We start from the raw sequence: 13,421 nt of genomic DNA on the forward strand, positions 1-13,421 counted from the left end.
GGTTGGAAGCAGCCATTTCAGTATCAGTCCGGGGCTCTCCGTGCAATTCCCCCCCCCCCCCCCCCAAAAAAAAAATTTTCTCCTGACACCAGTTTCAGCAGTTCACCCGAAATCAGGTGGACATGTTTCTCACAAAAAAGTTGGATCCAAACTGTGCCGTTGCGTCGTGTGTACATGGCATACCTCCATCGCTATTGGTGGATCGGAAGGCATCACGTGCTTCCCGCCCCATAGGGGAGGAGGCGGACGGATGAAGCTGCGGCAACTTTCTCTCTCAATCTCTCTTTCTCTCTCACATCCGCGTGCACGCACACAAAGTCGAACTGAATTCTCACGCTGGTCCCATCACAACAACTCTTTTGAGAAGTAAATCGCACAGACCGGGACGTGACACGACGCAGACGAGGGACCGGTTGGGGTGAAAGTAGCCGAATTGGAAGCTTGTCCAAACTGGTATGTTGACTCACTTTTTAAAAAAAAAATAATGATGCAAAATTGACTGTTGCTGTTGTTCTCCCCGCAAATGAGGCAACAGACAGCTTTGCGTTGTGTTATTTTGTGTTTCGACTAAATCAGCTTGATGGACGGACGGCGCGGTCATGTTACGCTTGATTGAGTCAGAACTGGGGCAGCACTTGATCCATTTTGGGTTTAATCCAAATAGTTCTTCTCAAGGTTGAGTGAAACATGAAATCATCGCGAGTGTTTATCATGAGTGAAGTCAATCACTTTAAAAATTACAACATGGAGCATTGTTTTTTTGTTATTGTTTTTTTGAAAATACATTCGGCGAGCAACCATAATAAATCATAATCTTTTTTACATTGTCTTTATGCCAATGCTGCCCGAATATGTTAATGGCTGCACCATTTTAAAAAATGCTTCGGATGAACATGCGTCGCTTTCGAGAAATGAACAGCACATATTTTTAGACTAAACTTCGGATAAACTTTACACTGAAAAATTTGTCGAAAACCGAATCGGACCGAAAACTAAAGTTCCACTGAAGTTCTCGCATTAGCGTGAGTCAAAAGAGAACTTCTGGTGTACGTTTTCACGTCACCGCCGAACTCATGTCACCTTCCTTTTCGGAGCACGCCGTGGCGCATGTGAACCGAGAACGGAGTCAAAGTCGTCGCCATTTGTCAGCCGCAGATCGAAACAAGCCGCTAGCGTCTCAGAAGCTATTAGCCGTACACCTTAATGTTCCAAATGAATCATGCAAACACTTGCTGCTCATAAAAAAAAAAGCTCTGATTAAATTGAGCACTTGGCTGGCTCCCAGGCATCTTTGTGCTTGGTGCTCAGGAGATAAAGAGGATGACCAAGTCTTCTCCACTGTTTGCGTTCTAGAACAATTGCAGCCAGGAGTGCTGCAATGGCGCTACAAAAAAACACTTAGAAGTCTTTTAGGATGAATTTACGCCGCCTATTTTGACCAAGCCAGGACTAGAATGTAGGGAGTAAAAAAAAAAAAAAAAATCCAAAGTAAAATACGGATCTGAAAAATCGACTTTAGTGCATTGACAAAGTATTTCCTGAATTCAGCGATGATGTCATCGGTGCATGGCACCGAGGAGGTGCCGAGATTCGACAAATAACGAGGGGCTAAGAGGATTATGAAGGGCTCTCCAAAAAAGCAATATGCTGAAACGATGAAACAATCGATTAGAAAAGATCCTGTCAAAAAACACACAAAAAAAAAAAAAAAAAAAACAGCCAGCACCAGTAATCTGTTTTTTAAAAGGGATTGGAGCGAGCAGTCGGCTTCACGCGTTGCCGCGGTGACGCGCAAGACGCTTCCGCTGCGACTGACAGCTCTGTGAGCATATCGAAAAGACTTTCAATGTCAATCCAATGTCAGCTTTTTTCCGCTTTGTTTTTGGATTCCGTACTTGTCTTTACTTCATACCGGACGCATTCAACTTGTGTCACGCAGAATGAGCGCCATCACTTTTTGAACTCCAACCTCTGAACTGTAACTGTCTCCTGTCAATCTGCTTTAGCCCCGCCCCATCACACACACACACACGCACACACGGGCAGTGTCAGTTTGCGACGTCGACCTGATTTATCAGGTGGTGCTGCGTTGAGACCAATTCCCTGTCCTCATTAAAGGCTGCTATTATTAATATTGCCGACGCAGCACTTTGCGCAATTTGGAAGCGTGTCTTTGTGGCGAACAGATCCATTCTGGAAGCGACTTTGAGTGCGTTCGCGTCACTTACACACAACTGTTTGATGATTTTTTTTTTCTTGGTCATTTGATTCGTTTACATCCAGAAGAACAAATGTAACAAATGTAACCCCCCCACTCCCACCCCACGTCATCGTGTCAAGTACTTGGTGTGATGCGCAAACTCTTTTAAGATTGTATGGGGGGGGGGGGATGTTTTGTAACATCAAGCAGCAGGCTGGTAAAAGCCAGTCCTCAGGGAATGGCCTTTTTGTGGCGCTCATAAAGCAGCTGCTCACTTCTGCAGTGCCATGCTAGCGTTCCGCAGGCAAATGTGGTTTATTTATTTATTTTGTAATATTTGCCGCTTGCACGCACCGGGCCCTCCACACTGCGGCAGGTGCCACAAGCTCATAAAAAGAGGCACGTAAACACAAGACAACCGCACGCGGAGTGTTCGAGCCACTTTAATTGGAGGATTTGAGGCTCTCGTCGTTCTCCCCGTGAGCTAAATATATCGCGGCGGCGACAAGTGTCGCAGAACAGAACCGGGCTACGTTGGGCTGGGATGTACTGGGGACCGGAGGACGGACGGCTGTGTTGTCGGTGCACCTGTTGCCAAAGAGGCTACGTGGGACCTTTGGTCAGCGACAACAGCAGAGGAAGTCACGAAACGGAGAACGGGATTTGACGAATTGCCAGAGAATGGTCGCTCGGGGTTTGGCGGGCGATCGATCGTGCTGATCCGACTCAGACGTGAAAGGGCATCAAGACCAAACGAGGGGGGTGCGTATTTGGCCACGTCCACCAGAACATGGATGTTGGTGTGTGTGGCTTGGCCTCGCAAAATGGTGATTTTTTTTTTAGTCATTAAAACCTGATCTGAGTGGACACATTTTCTAAACTTTGCGTCAGTGTGGAAAACTGACATTTGAAATGTGTTCATGAAATATTTAGAACTTAACGCACATGTTGGAATAATTTTTACTGTAACCTGATAAGCTGTCCACTGTAGTAACCACTGTCCCCGAAAGGGTTAAACATGATGAAATGAATGATTTTGGATTTATAAACCCAAAAGAACAATTCTAAACATTTTAGGAGTTCTTTTCAAAAGAGTGCCGAACACAGGAATGATTTTGAATAAAATGTAATGACTGTATTTTGTACTTTAAACCTAATGTAGATGCATAGATCATTAAAAAAATGCTAATTCATGTCAGATTCATGTCATGAAGACAGGAATACAATATCAACGCGAGGGCGGGGAAAAAAAGTCCATTCCATTCTTTCGCGTGGGAATCTCCGATTGGCTGCATTTCAAATTCCCGACACCTGCCAGCCTGGATCTCTCACTAGCCCGGATCACAGTGGATCACAACTCCAGATCCACGGGAATCCCGGAATGTCCGTCACAGGGCTGGAAACAAAGGACAGAACTCCCAAGTTTGCGCTATAGGGGGTGTTTCTAAATCCATGATAGTTGTTTTGGAATACTTGATGCATTATAAGTATATCGGTGCAAAGACTGAGAACTAGCGTATGCAATATTCACTAGCAGAGAGATAGCATTGAAGTGTTTTTCACCATTCCAATGTTCCTGATGTTTTTGGGGTGTGGCTTCAACGGTGTCGGCCATGAGTCCACCCAGCCGCACCCACTCATCACAGTCACTACAAATACTCGATTGTCTTCATTTGCGTTAGTAGCTCAAGCCTGTTAGCTCGCTAGCTAGCCGTTGGCTAGCGTCTCTCGTCGTAGCATAAAAAGCCTGCAACGACACAGCGGGATGGACGGTATATTTTAACCAGCGTAGACTGTAAGCAGGTATATTTTCGCGGGTCAAACATGTCGGAACGTGAAGTCAAAAGAAAGAGGCGCGGTGTTTGATTGACGGTTGACAGCACTTTCGGCGCATGCCATTCCGTGGACAACAAAGCTTCAATTTTCAGACTGGCTCTTATTTACGGTTCAGGTAATAATAGAACACGTCTCATGACATTATCACAGACATTTGGAGTTTATTCAGCAGTAGAACATGTCTCGTGTTGAATTAGCAATAGTAGGTCGAGTCATGTGATGTGTTCTATTTCAAGTTTATCAAACGATAGTCTGATGATTGAAGTGTCTGCGACAACAGGGCCTGCCGAATGACGTGATGTGTATTTAGAGTTCAACAATGGAACACGTCAAATGGCATGTAAATAAAGTTGATGTCATATCAGAACGGTCTGTTGACATTACGTAATGTCATTCAAGTTGATTTAACAATCGAACCTGTCCTGTGACGTTATGGATTCAAACTTCCTCTAACAATAGAACATTGCCAATGCCAATGTATTTAAATTGATTTAACAATGACATTCTCGTCTTACGCATGATTTCACTCGGTGTGATGACAGACATGAGTGCCACTTATAACAAGCATGTGTGTGTTTATTGTGGCACGTCTTGAACTCTACACTATGAAACCGACACCGAGTTAGAGTTGAAGCTGATCTGTCCTCGGTTAATGATGTCTTCCACAAGCGGAGTTTGAACTTCAAGACAACATATTGCGCTGTTTTGCGAACATCGTCAATTAGTCCCTGAATCCGCATTGGTGAACAGCGGTCAAGCGAAACGTTATATCACTTTTTTTTTTTTTAAAGACAGTAAGCATGATGCAGAGCAGTTTGACACACACACACAGAGCGTTCGTTCATTCGCCATGTGGTATTACATTTCTTAACTTCCATTTGGTGTTTAACCCAAGAACTGAACAGTGGTGCCTCGACATACAAAAAAAAGCTTCACAACAAGCGACACTTTCACAGCTGGGAAAGGATTCATCCAAAAAGATGTTTCAAGCTGTCAATTGCTCCCCCCAGTTGAAATTTACTAAAGATGAAACAATTAGAATTACACACTGTGTACTTAAAACCACCACCTGGCTTTGTCTTAGTAAAGTCAGTTTAGCTTAATGCTAGTTAACAAATAACGCTTTTATATTTCTCCATGTGCGTCTGTATCTCTGATTATACTGCCCCCTGGGTGGCCAAGAGGAGGTGCAGCACAATCTCTATTGAATTGAAGCAAAAATGCAGCCAAAATGGTTTAATTCTTTACATTTCGTTTAATTACGTGATTACTGTTAGTGCTTTTTTTAGTAATATATTATGTAGGGCTATTTATCCTTATTAAAAATATTTTTCAAGTTTAAAAAAAATAGTTTTTCTTTGAGTGTTGGGTTGAATTAATGCCATTTTCATTCATTTCAATGGGGAAAGAGTATTTGAGATGTTGGCGTCATGACTTCACACGACTTACTTGAAATTTTGTGGGTCCTTGACTTGCTTCCTTTTTGCCACAGCAACTTGGGGACTTGCTCGAAACTTGAAGACTTGCACATATGCAACTACATCCTCCAGTGCACCGGCCTTTTGATGGCTATCAAGGATATAAAAAAAACCAAAAACATTTTTTTTAAGAAACTGGAAAAAAAAGTCATCCATCTAAAACTTGATTCAACTCTTTCCAAATGCAAATAACTGGCACACATACGCACTGGCACTCTCCAGATGCCCGCCTCCAGGCGCCCCAATGAGGCCTCATGTGCACGGTTGTAGGCAAAATTTGCGGCTTTTGGCGGGAGAGTGGGCTCCGTCTCACATGGACGCCTCCGAGGGTGTTAAAGCCTCTTTTTGGCGGGATAAAGTGTCTTTAAAAAAAAAAAAAGTGAGATATGGTCTTTGATCATCAGTCTCATGGTGACTTGGTTGTTGGCTTGGCCTGGTGGGCAGAATTCTCTCATTTGCGTAACATCTGCTTCACACTCGACCTACATACATTTTCACTCAAGCTGGGAGAACGAAGTACGCAGCAGACTTGCTATGTAGCCTTTACTCACATGTCCGTTTTGGTTTTTCTCAATATCCTTCATATCCAGCATGCTCTTTATCCTCACTTGTGTGTCTGTGTGGGAAGGGGGGGGTGCTTAATTGTATTACTATTGAAGAAGAATAATGTACCAGTACAGTAAATGGACCTGAAACAGCTTTTCAAAGCTATGCACTAGCTGCTACGAAATGAAAGGCGCCTCCTTCCTACTGTTTGCTTGTTTGTGTTTGTTTCACTCCTTTTGGTTTGTGACATTTAATCAGCGGGGTGCCTGAAAATGTTCACAGAGATGAGCCGTTATTTCTAAGCCACAGCTTGACTACAGTGTGTTAAACACGATCGCATCCAAGCAACTAAGTCGGTCATCAATGTTAGCCACTTAGCATTGGCTAGCAGTCTTCTTGGCATTATAACCTTTTGTTTTTGGTGGTTACATGTGTTTCAAAATTAAAACCAGCGCAGTGCTGTTAAAATATAAATCTCAAAACATTCGGGGAGTGGTCTGGTTCAACTTGTGTTTGTTTAACGTAAAACTATTCATGAAAATTTGTGAGCAGATATGAAAGTAGCCATTTCAGTGTGCCGTTGCGATACCGCCTCCAGCGTTTCATGCATTTACTGTAGACACACTTATCTCTCTTTGTTTACTCCAGGCGATGCTTAAGAGGATGCTAATGACCATAACAGAAGCCCACCAGACCCAAGATTGACACCAACTTGCCCGGTGCTGGTGATGATCCCCCGCACTCAGGCACTGACAAGGTACTTTTGTTAGTAAGAAGTCGTCAAAATTGTACTTCGGCGTTGGCATCCAACTGACGTCCGATCTTTGTGTCTTTTTTTCAGAAAGGGGGTAAGATGTTTGTGGAGTCTGTGGGTCGATGGGTGGCATGGGGCATCCTGCTCCAGGTGGGATTGGGTGCCTCCGCAGGTAGTTGCCCTCCTCGCTGTTCCTGTCGGCTCGAGACAAAGGAAGTCATCTGCTCTGGCAAACATTTAAACTCCATCCCGGAGGGCTTTCCCGGCGATACGAAACATGTGGATTTATCCTACAACAAGATTCGGACTGTGGGACGCCGCCAGTTCTCTGGCCTCCATGAACTTCAAGATCTGGATCTCAGTGACAATATGATCTCGATGATTGAGGTAGAAGCTTTCCAGGGACTACAGAACCTCAGGACGCTTCGGATTAAGAACAATCGTCTCAAGATACTCCCTGTCGGTGTTTTCTCTGGCCTGTCCGGTCTACGCTTTCTAGATCTGAGCCAGAATGAGATTCTGGTCTTCCTGGACTACACCTTCAGGGAAACGGTGAATCTGCAGACGTTGGACGCTGAAGAGAATGACTTGGTCTTCATTTCACAGCGAGCTTTCTTTGGTTTGCACAGTTTGCAGGAACTCAACATCAATCGCAGTAATTTGACGTCAATTCCCACCGAGGCGTTGTCTCAGCTGCAAAGCCTCACGTACCTTCGCATGCTGCGTCTCACCATTTCTACGCTGCCCAACAATGCTTTCCGCCGCCTGCACCGGCTGCGCACCCTCATTCTTGCCAACTGGCCCTCATTGGACACGGTGGCCGGTAACAGCTTGATCGGGCTCAACTTGACCGCTCTGGTCATCAGCAGCTGCAACCTCAGTGCAGTGCCATATTCCGCTCTGCATCACCTGGCCTACCTGCGCTTCCTGGACCTGTCCTACAACCCCATCACTGTAATTCAAGGTAATCTCTTGCGGAACCTCCTAAGACTCCAAGAGCTGCACCTAGCCGGTGGGAACCTGTTGCGAATAGAGCCGGGGGCCTTCAAGGGCCTTGCCTCGCTCCGCATGCTCAACTTGACATCAAACCAGCTTACGACTTTGGAGGAGAGCACCTTGCACTCAGTGGGGAACCTTCAGGTGCTGAGGTTGGACGGGAATCCCCTGTCCTGCGACTGCCGTCTGCTCTGGGTGGTCCGTCGGCGATTACGTTTGAACTTTGACGGACGTCAACCCACGTGTTTGTCCCCTGACACCGTAAGGCAGCGAGAATTCAGGGACTTTTCCGAAAAGGAGCTGTCAAGGGTGTTCACCTGTCGACCCGCTCGAATCCTGGACCGTCGGCCGCAAGAGGCCAGGGTTGAAGATGGCACCACTGTTCTCTTCTCGTGCAAGGCAGACGGGGATCCTGCTCCGTCCGTCATCTGGATCGCATCTCACAGGAACATAGTTACTCCAGTGGGAAGAATCAGAGTTTTACCCAACGGTACCCTGGAGGTGCGGTTTGCCCAGGTCCATGACAGTGGCACATATCAGTGCCTCGCGGGCAACGCCGCCGGCAACGACAGCATTACAGTCGGCCTCTATGTTAAGGGGGGCCCACGCAACCGGACCATCCCCTCCTTCACAGAGGAAGACTGGTTAGAGCCCCCGATTCCACAAGCCACAAACTCCTCGGCCCAACTGGCAAAGCCATACCCCTTTGACGCCAAGACCCTGATCATCGCTACCACCATGGGCTTCCTGTCCTTCCTCAGCTCCGTGGCCATCTGCTTCATCTTCATGTTCTTCTGGAGCCAGAGCAAAGGCCAGATCAAGCACACGGCCACCATCGACTTCGTTCCTCGCTCTTCCATGGGCGGCGGAGGGCACGGTGGGGACGGCGGCAGGTTCACCATGAAACTTATTTAAAGCCAATTTAGTGTTCACCGTTGTGAGGACGACTCAAATGTCTTTCAGAGAGAAACTTTCTTGGGCTTGTTATAACTTGAGGGCAGGGGTTCTCAAACTTTTTGGGTCTTGGGAACACTCACAAGGACTCCCCTCATGGGGTGAGCGTGAACCCCACTGCAATAGAGATCAAAAAATGAACCATTTGAGAAAGAATTCCAAAAGCTACCATAAGAAATTCCAAAATTTGGTTCTAAAATGAAAGATTTTTCAGGAAAAAAAGTCAATCATTTGGCTTCCATTGCCTAATTGGTTCCGTGACCTACCTCGTAAATCAATTTACTCGTATTACAAATCACTTTTGCCCACTGAAAGAAAATTAAATGCTATTTACCCATTCCAGGTCCCCACAAACTGCCAAAAGATTTTGGTTACACATTTTAAATAGAAAGAAAATAGTGCTGTTTTGTAAAACATTTACATAAAACCACACAAAACAAAAGTGACTATAAAGACATAAACTGGTTTCATGTGTAATTAGTTACACACACACACACACACACACACACAGTAGGGGGCGTGGCCTTGTAAGTGACATCATTAGCTGCAGTCGCGGCATGAGTTCAGTTTTAGCTTCTTTCGTACTCCTTGAGATGCAAGTATGTCACTTAAAATAATGGCATCAAATAATGCATCACAACCTCTTTTGCAGACTCCCAGCTAATATTTCAAGGACCCCAGTTTGAGAACCGCTGCTTTCGAGCCATGTTTTCATCTTAACCAACAATCATCCTCACCGTGCTCGCCGTGCGCAACTTTGCTGCTCTCACTAACATCAAAAAATGTTCAGATGCAAATATTACTCTACGAAACTTTTCAAGTGCTTCTTCCAGCGGCCATTTTGTAACATTTTCATTGCCAACACGAGTAGACGTGCTCACTGTGAACACCAGTCGGGGAAAAAAAAGCAATAAATACAGTCGGTGGAGTTGATTATCGTAGCTATTGCGTGTCAGTTCTGATGCTTCATGTATATAGGAACGTGCCCTTTACCATTGGAAGCTTAAGCAGGTTTGTCAGGATCTTTTCTTACTTTATGATGACACCTATTTTGTTTTTGATAACCAAGAAACCACTTCCTACTTGTTATTTTTACATTTTATTTTGTACCAAACACGCTTGACAATATGTGCCTCATTTACTTCTTTTTGAATGAGAAAACGCTCCCGAGCATCACCGTTATGTCAATAACGAGGTCTTTAGTGTGTGCATGCTGGGTTACTTCTCGTGAGCCTATTAGCGTAATTGTGCAAGTCATTTACTTTCTTGCTAGCATGATAGCAATTCAAAAAACCAATAAAAAAATCAATGTGCTTGCTATAAAATGTTATTTGTCAGTAGTGTAGTTTCTCAGTTATCCGGGTTATTCTAATCTACAAAGGCAAAGATGAATAGTGATATTTTTCTGTTTTTGGTAAAAGTAAAAAATGAAAAAAAATTGACTTGGGCAATTATGCTATTAGGCTATCATTTTGTCATTCGTCTGACAATTATTATGTGTGACAACTATTAAATGCTTTTCACAATGCACAGGTGCAGTGTTTTTCTTTTTTTGCCAACCGGTTTATGAACACGTTCCCGTTTAACCCCCCCCCCCCCCCCAAAAAAAACCCATATATGCTTTTTTTGGTGATGGGGAGGCCTGGAGCAGATTAAAAGAATTTCTATTAATTTCAGTGCAGAAAGATGATTTGGTGTACAAAGTACTTAAACTTGGATCTCGGGGCATCACTGTACTAGTTTGTTTTCACACCCGTCAGTTTTCTAGAGACCTTTGTGTAAAAAACATTTTAAAAAGTTTAAAAACTTCTTCCTAATAAATCCTCTTTATAGCGATTAAACCTAAGTTTCAATCTTCCACGTATTTTCTGCCTTGCCTTCTTGTTACCCAACAGCAGATGAAAAAAAAAAGAAAAAGAAAGAAAAATCTGATCTAATCATCTTAAAAGCAAATCTTCCAACGGAGAGATCTTTGTATTGTTAGTGACAAAGGGAAGCACACATGCTTACATAACCAAAGCACTTAATCTGCACTCTGAGGACTTAGAATGGGGGACCCAAAGTGGCCCGGTTGGAAGGCAACACAAAAGCGAGGATTACGTGCGCACCTGTACACACAAATGCAAATGCATTTGTGGATGTTTATCACAAATTGTACTTCCAAAGGGATATCTGCTATCATTTTGAATGTCCTATACACAAATATTTATGTGTCTGGAGTGCCTGCCCTCTGGTAAAGTGTGAAAATAAGTGTTAGCACACACTTGCGTGAGCCTACAGTGTTAACAACATTAGCATATTTGAGGTTCACTATTCGCAAATTCATCAGTTTTTTCTTTTTAATTTCCCTGTGGAACTTATTTGTTGAAATACTCCTCTATTCTGAACTATCGGCGTATTTTTTTAGCTCTTTCTGTTACGCCACAAATAGCTTTTAAAACACCCGAGAACTGTTGTAACTAGCTAAAAAAATACATCATACAATGGTGCCTTGGGATGCAAGTGACCCAACTTAAAAGCTTTTTGAGACACAAGATGATATATATATATTTTTTTGCTTTGACTTGCAAAAAATGTGAGATACAAGCCCTGTAAGGTAGGAACTCATTTCCCAACAAACAACATTATGCCAGATGTTAAAGTCATCAAAAGAGACCTCAAGCTGTTTATTACCACGCCCGATTAATTTGACTGTCAAACTAAACATAAAACAAAGATAAGTGCTGTACTGTATATGTGACAGCCCATTTCCCATTCAATGGATATTTGAACACAAATGGTGGAGCAACACATGTAGAAAGGTAAGACAACAATATGCACGGGCATGTAATCTTTATCCTATCCCAAATTTACTTTTATGTCATTCCCTGTGCAATATTTGCATATATGTCCTGTACTGCCCCCAAGTGGCCAAGGTGCCCAAAGTCCATTGAACCGAAGCAAAAAAATGTGGCAAAAATTGTTTAAACTCTTCACATTCCAGTTAATTCTTATTTTTTCCATGTCTTCAATTTTTCCATGTTAAAAACGCATCACAAAACCAGTTTTTGGTGGGAAGGCTGAAAAGGCTTTATGGAATTCCCATTCCTTTCAATGGGGAAATATGATTTGAGATATGAGTGTTTTAAACTCAGACTGTGGTCACAGACTGAATGAAACTCACATCTCAGGGCATCACTGTATGTCTCCTTTACGACCATCGCGATACGGTGGACTGAGAGCACATTCATGCGCTGGGCAGGGATAACCCAGAAAAAGTGAAAACATCCCGTGATCACGTGTGCGGATTTAAAGCCTTTTGGATTACCTCTCAACTGTCTCAATCTGTTATGTAGGTCTTTCCGCCGGCTCGCATAGTGCCTATTTTTAATACTACCACTCGCTCCCTTCGGACGCTACGCCTCAGGGTTGGATTAAAGTTGCCCTGGCCTGCTCGGGGTGGCTACACACACGGCCTCACGGCTTGATGGTATCCCTTCCGGGTTATTCTCAGGCCACGAGGATCATTTATTTACAAACGATGAGCACAGGGACCCAAATGGAAAGCATAGAAGAGAAAGAGCAGATGTAAATGAATAGCAAACCATGGTAGTAGTCATAGGGGAGGAAACACAGAGTCGGAGAAAACCGAGGAGTGAAAATTTACAAAAGTAAGAAGTAAGAAGGAGAGATACCGACGCTCGTTCCTACCGACTGCTGTCAGGCTGATGAATAAAAAATAACAATCATAATAATAATAATAATAATGATGATGTGAATGACAATTGTAAATAGCACTGCGATTTATCCATTTGTGTTCATATTGTATTTAATTGAAAGATATTTGTTGTTTTTTTTCTCGTTCTCCTTTCTTCTTTCTACATACATTCTTGCTGCTGGAGGCTGTAAATTTCCCCAGTGTGGGACCAATAAAGGATATCTTATCTTATCTTATTACAACATGCAAATAAATAAAAGTAAATGAAAGTAAAACATGCAAATAAAATGTGTTGTTAATGAACACCTTTTTAAGTTTTGTTTTTTTAAAAGAATGGCACCCATTTGACAAATTCTGCCAGGGTACGCAAAATTTAGAAGCACAACCGGAGAATCGTATTAAACCAGTGCAGATTTAAGGATCTCATATGGATCAAGCGGCTCGGAAGATGAATGAATGAATATGTAGCGTTCAAAAAGTTGATGCTGCTGCCATCTGGTGGCTGAAATTCTCACGTCCAATCATGAGCCCAAATTACGTCATAGTTTTTTGTTTTATTTTTTTACATGAATGTAAATGCGTTTTGAGTCACTCCAAAAATTGACAAAGTGTCGGCTGACAGTTTGATGATGAAGCGCAGCGTCCAACACCAAAAAATACCCCAAAATTGAATCTTTATATTTAGTGCTCACTTCACTCCAATTCGGCGTATTAAATGAGCCAAGAAGGGCCTCAAGCTTTTCGTCTCATCACTACCACATCACAGAACGCAACAATATGTACACAAACGTAAAACTGCTCTTTAATAAATCTATTCGTGTGTGTCGAGATTACCCCAGGCGGGTTTTGCTTGTCGAATACGAATTTGCTCTGACAATTCAACAAAGGATGAGACTAACATGGAAACGCACAGAGGCTGAAATCGAATTGGGAAAAAAAATGACTGGAAAGTGTAACTGT

The 13,421-nt window shown here is 43.3% G+C and overlaps 1 protein-coding gene across 2 annotated transcripts; it reads left to right on the forward strand.

The window, feature by feature from the left end:
- Positions 1-293: 293 nt before the first annotated feature.
- On the forward strand, positions 294-9,659 carry lingo4b (leucine rich repeat and Ig domain containing 4b). 2 transcript variants are annotated; one of them, XM_052066481.1, is made up of 3 exons: positions 294-453; positions 6,709-6,817; positions 6,902-9,659. In XM_052066481.1, the coding sequence occupies exon 3, from the start codon at positions 6,914-6,916 to the stop codon at positions 8,723-8,725; it is 1,812 nt and encodes a 603-aa protein (XP_051922441.1). In that variant the 5' UTR covers positions 294-453; positions 6,709-6,817; positions 6,902-6,913; the 3' UTR covers positions 8,726-9,659. The 2 variants fall into 2 exon arrangements, with proteins under 2 accessions (XP_051922441.1, XP_051922442.1); XM_052066482.1 differs by lacking the exon at positions 294-453 and adding an exon at positions 2,863-2,962.
- The last annotated feature ends 3,762 nt before the right edge of the window (positions 9,660-13,421 follow it).

This window comes from Hippocampus zosterae, chromosome 5, assembly GCF_025434085.1.
Source record: "Hippocampus zosterae strain Florida chromosome 5, ASM2543408v3, whole genome shotgun sequence".
Classification (NCBI taxonomy): Eukaryota; Metazoa; Chordata; class Actinopteri; order Syngnathiformes; family Syngnathidae; genus Hippocampus; species Hippocampus zosterae.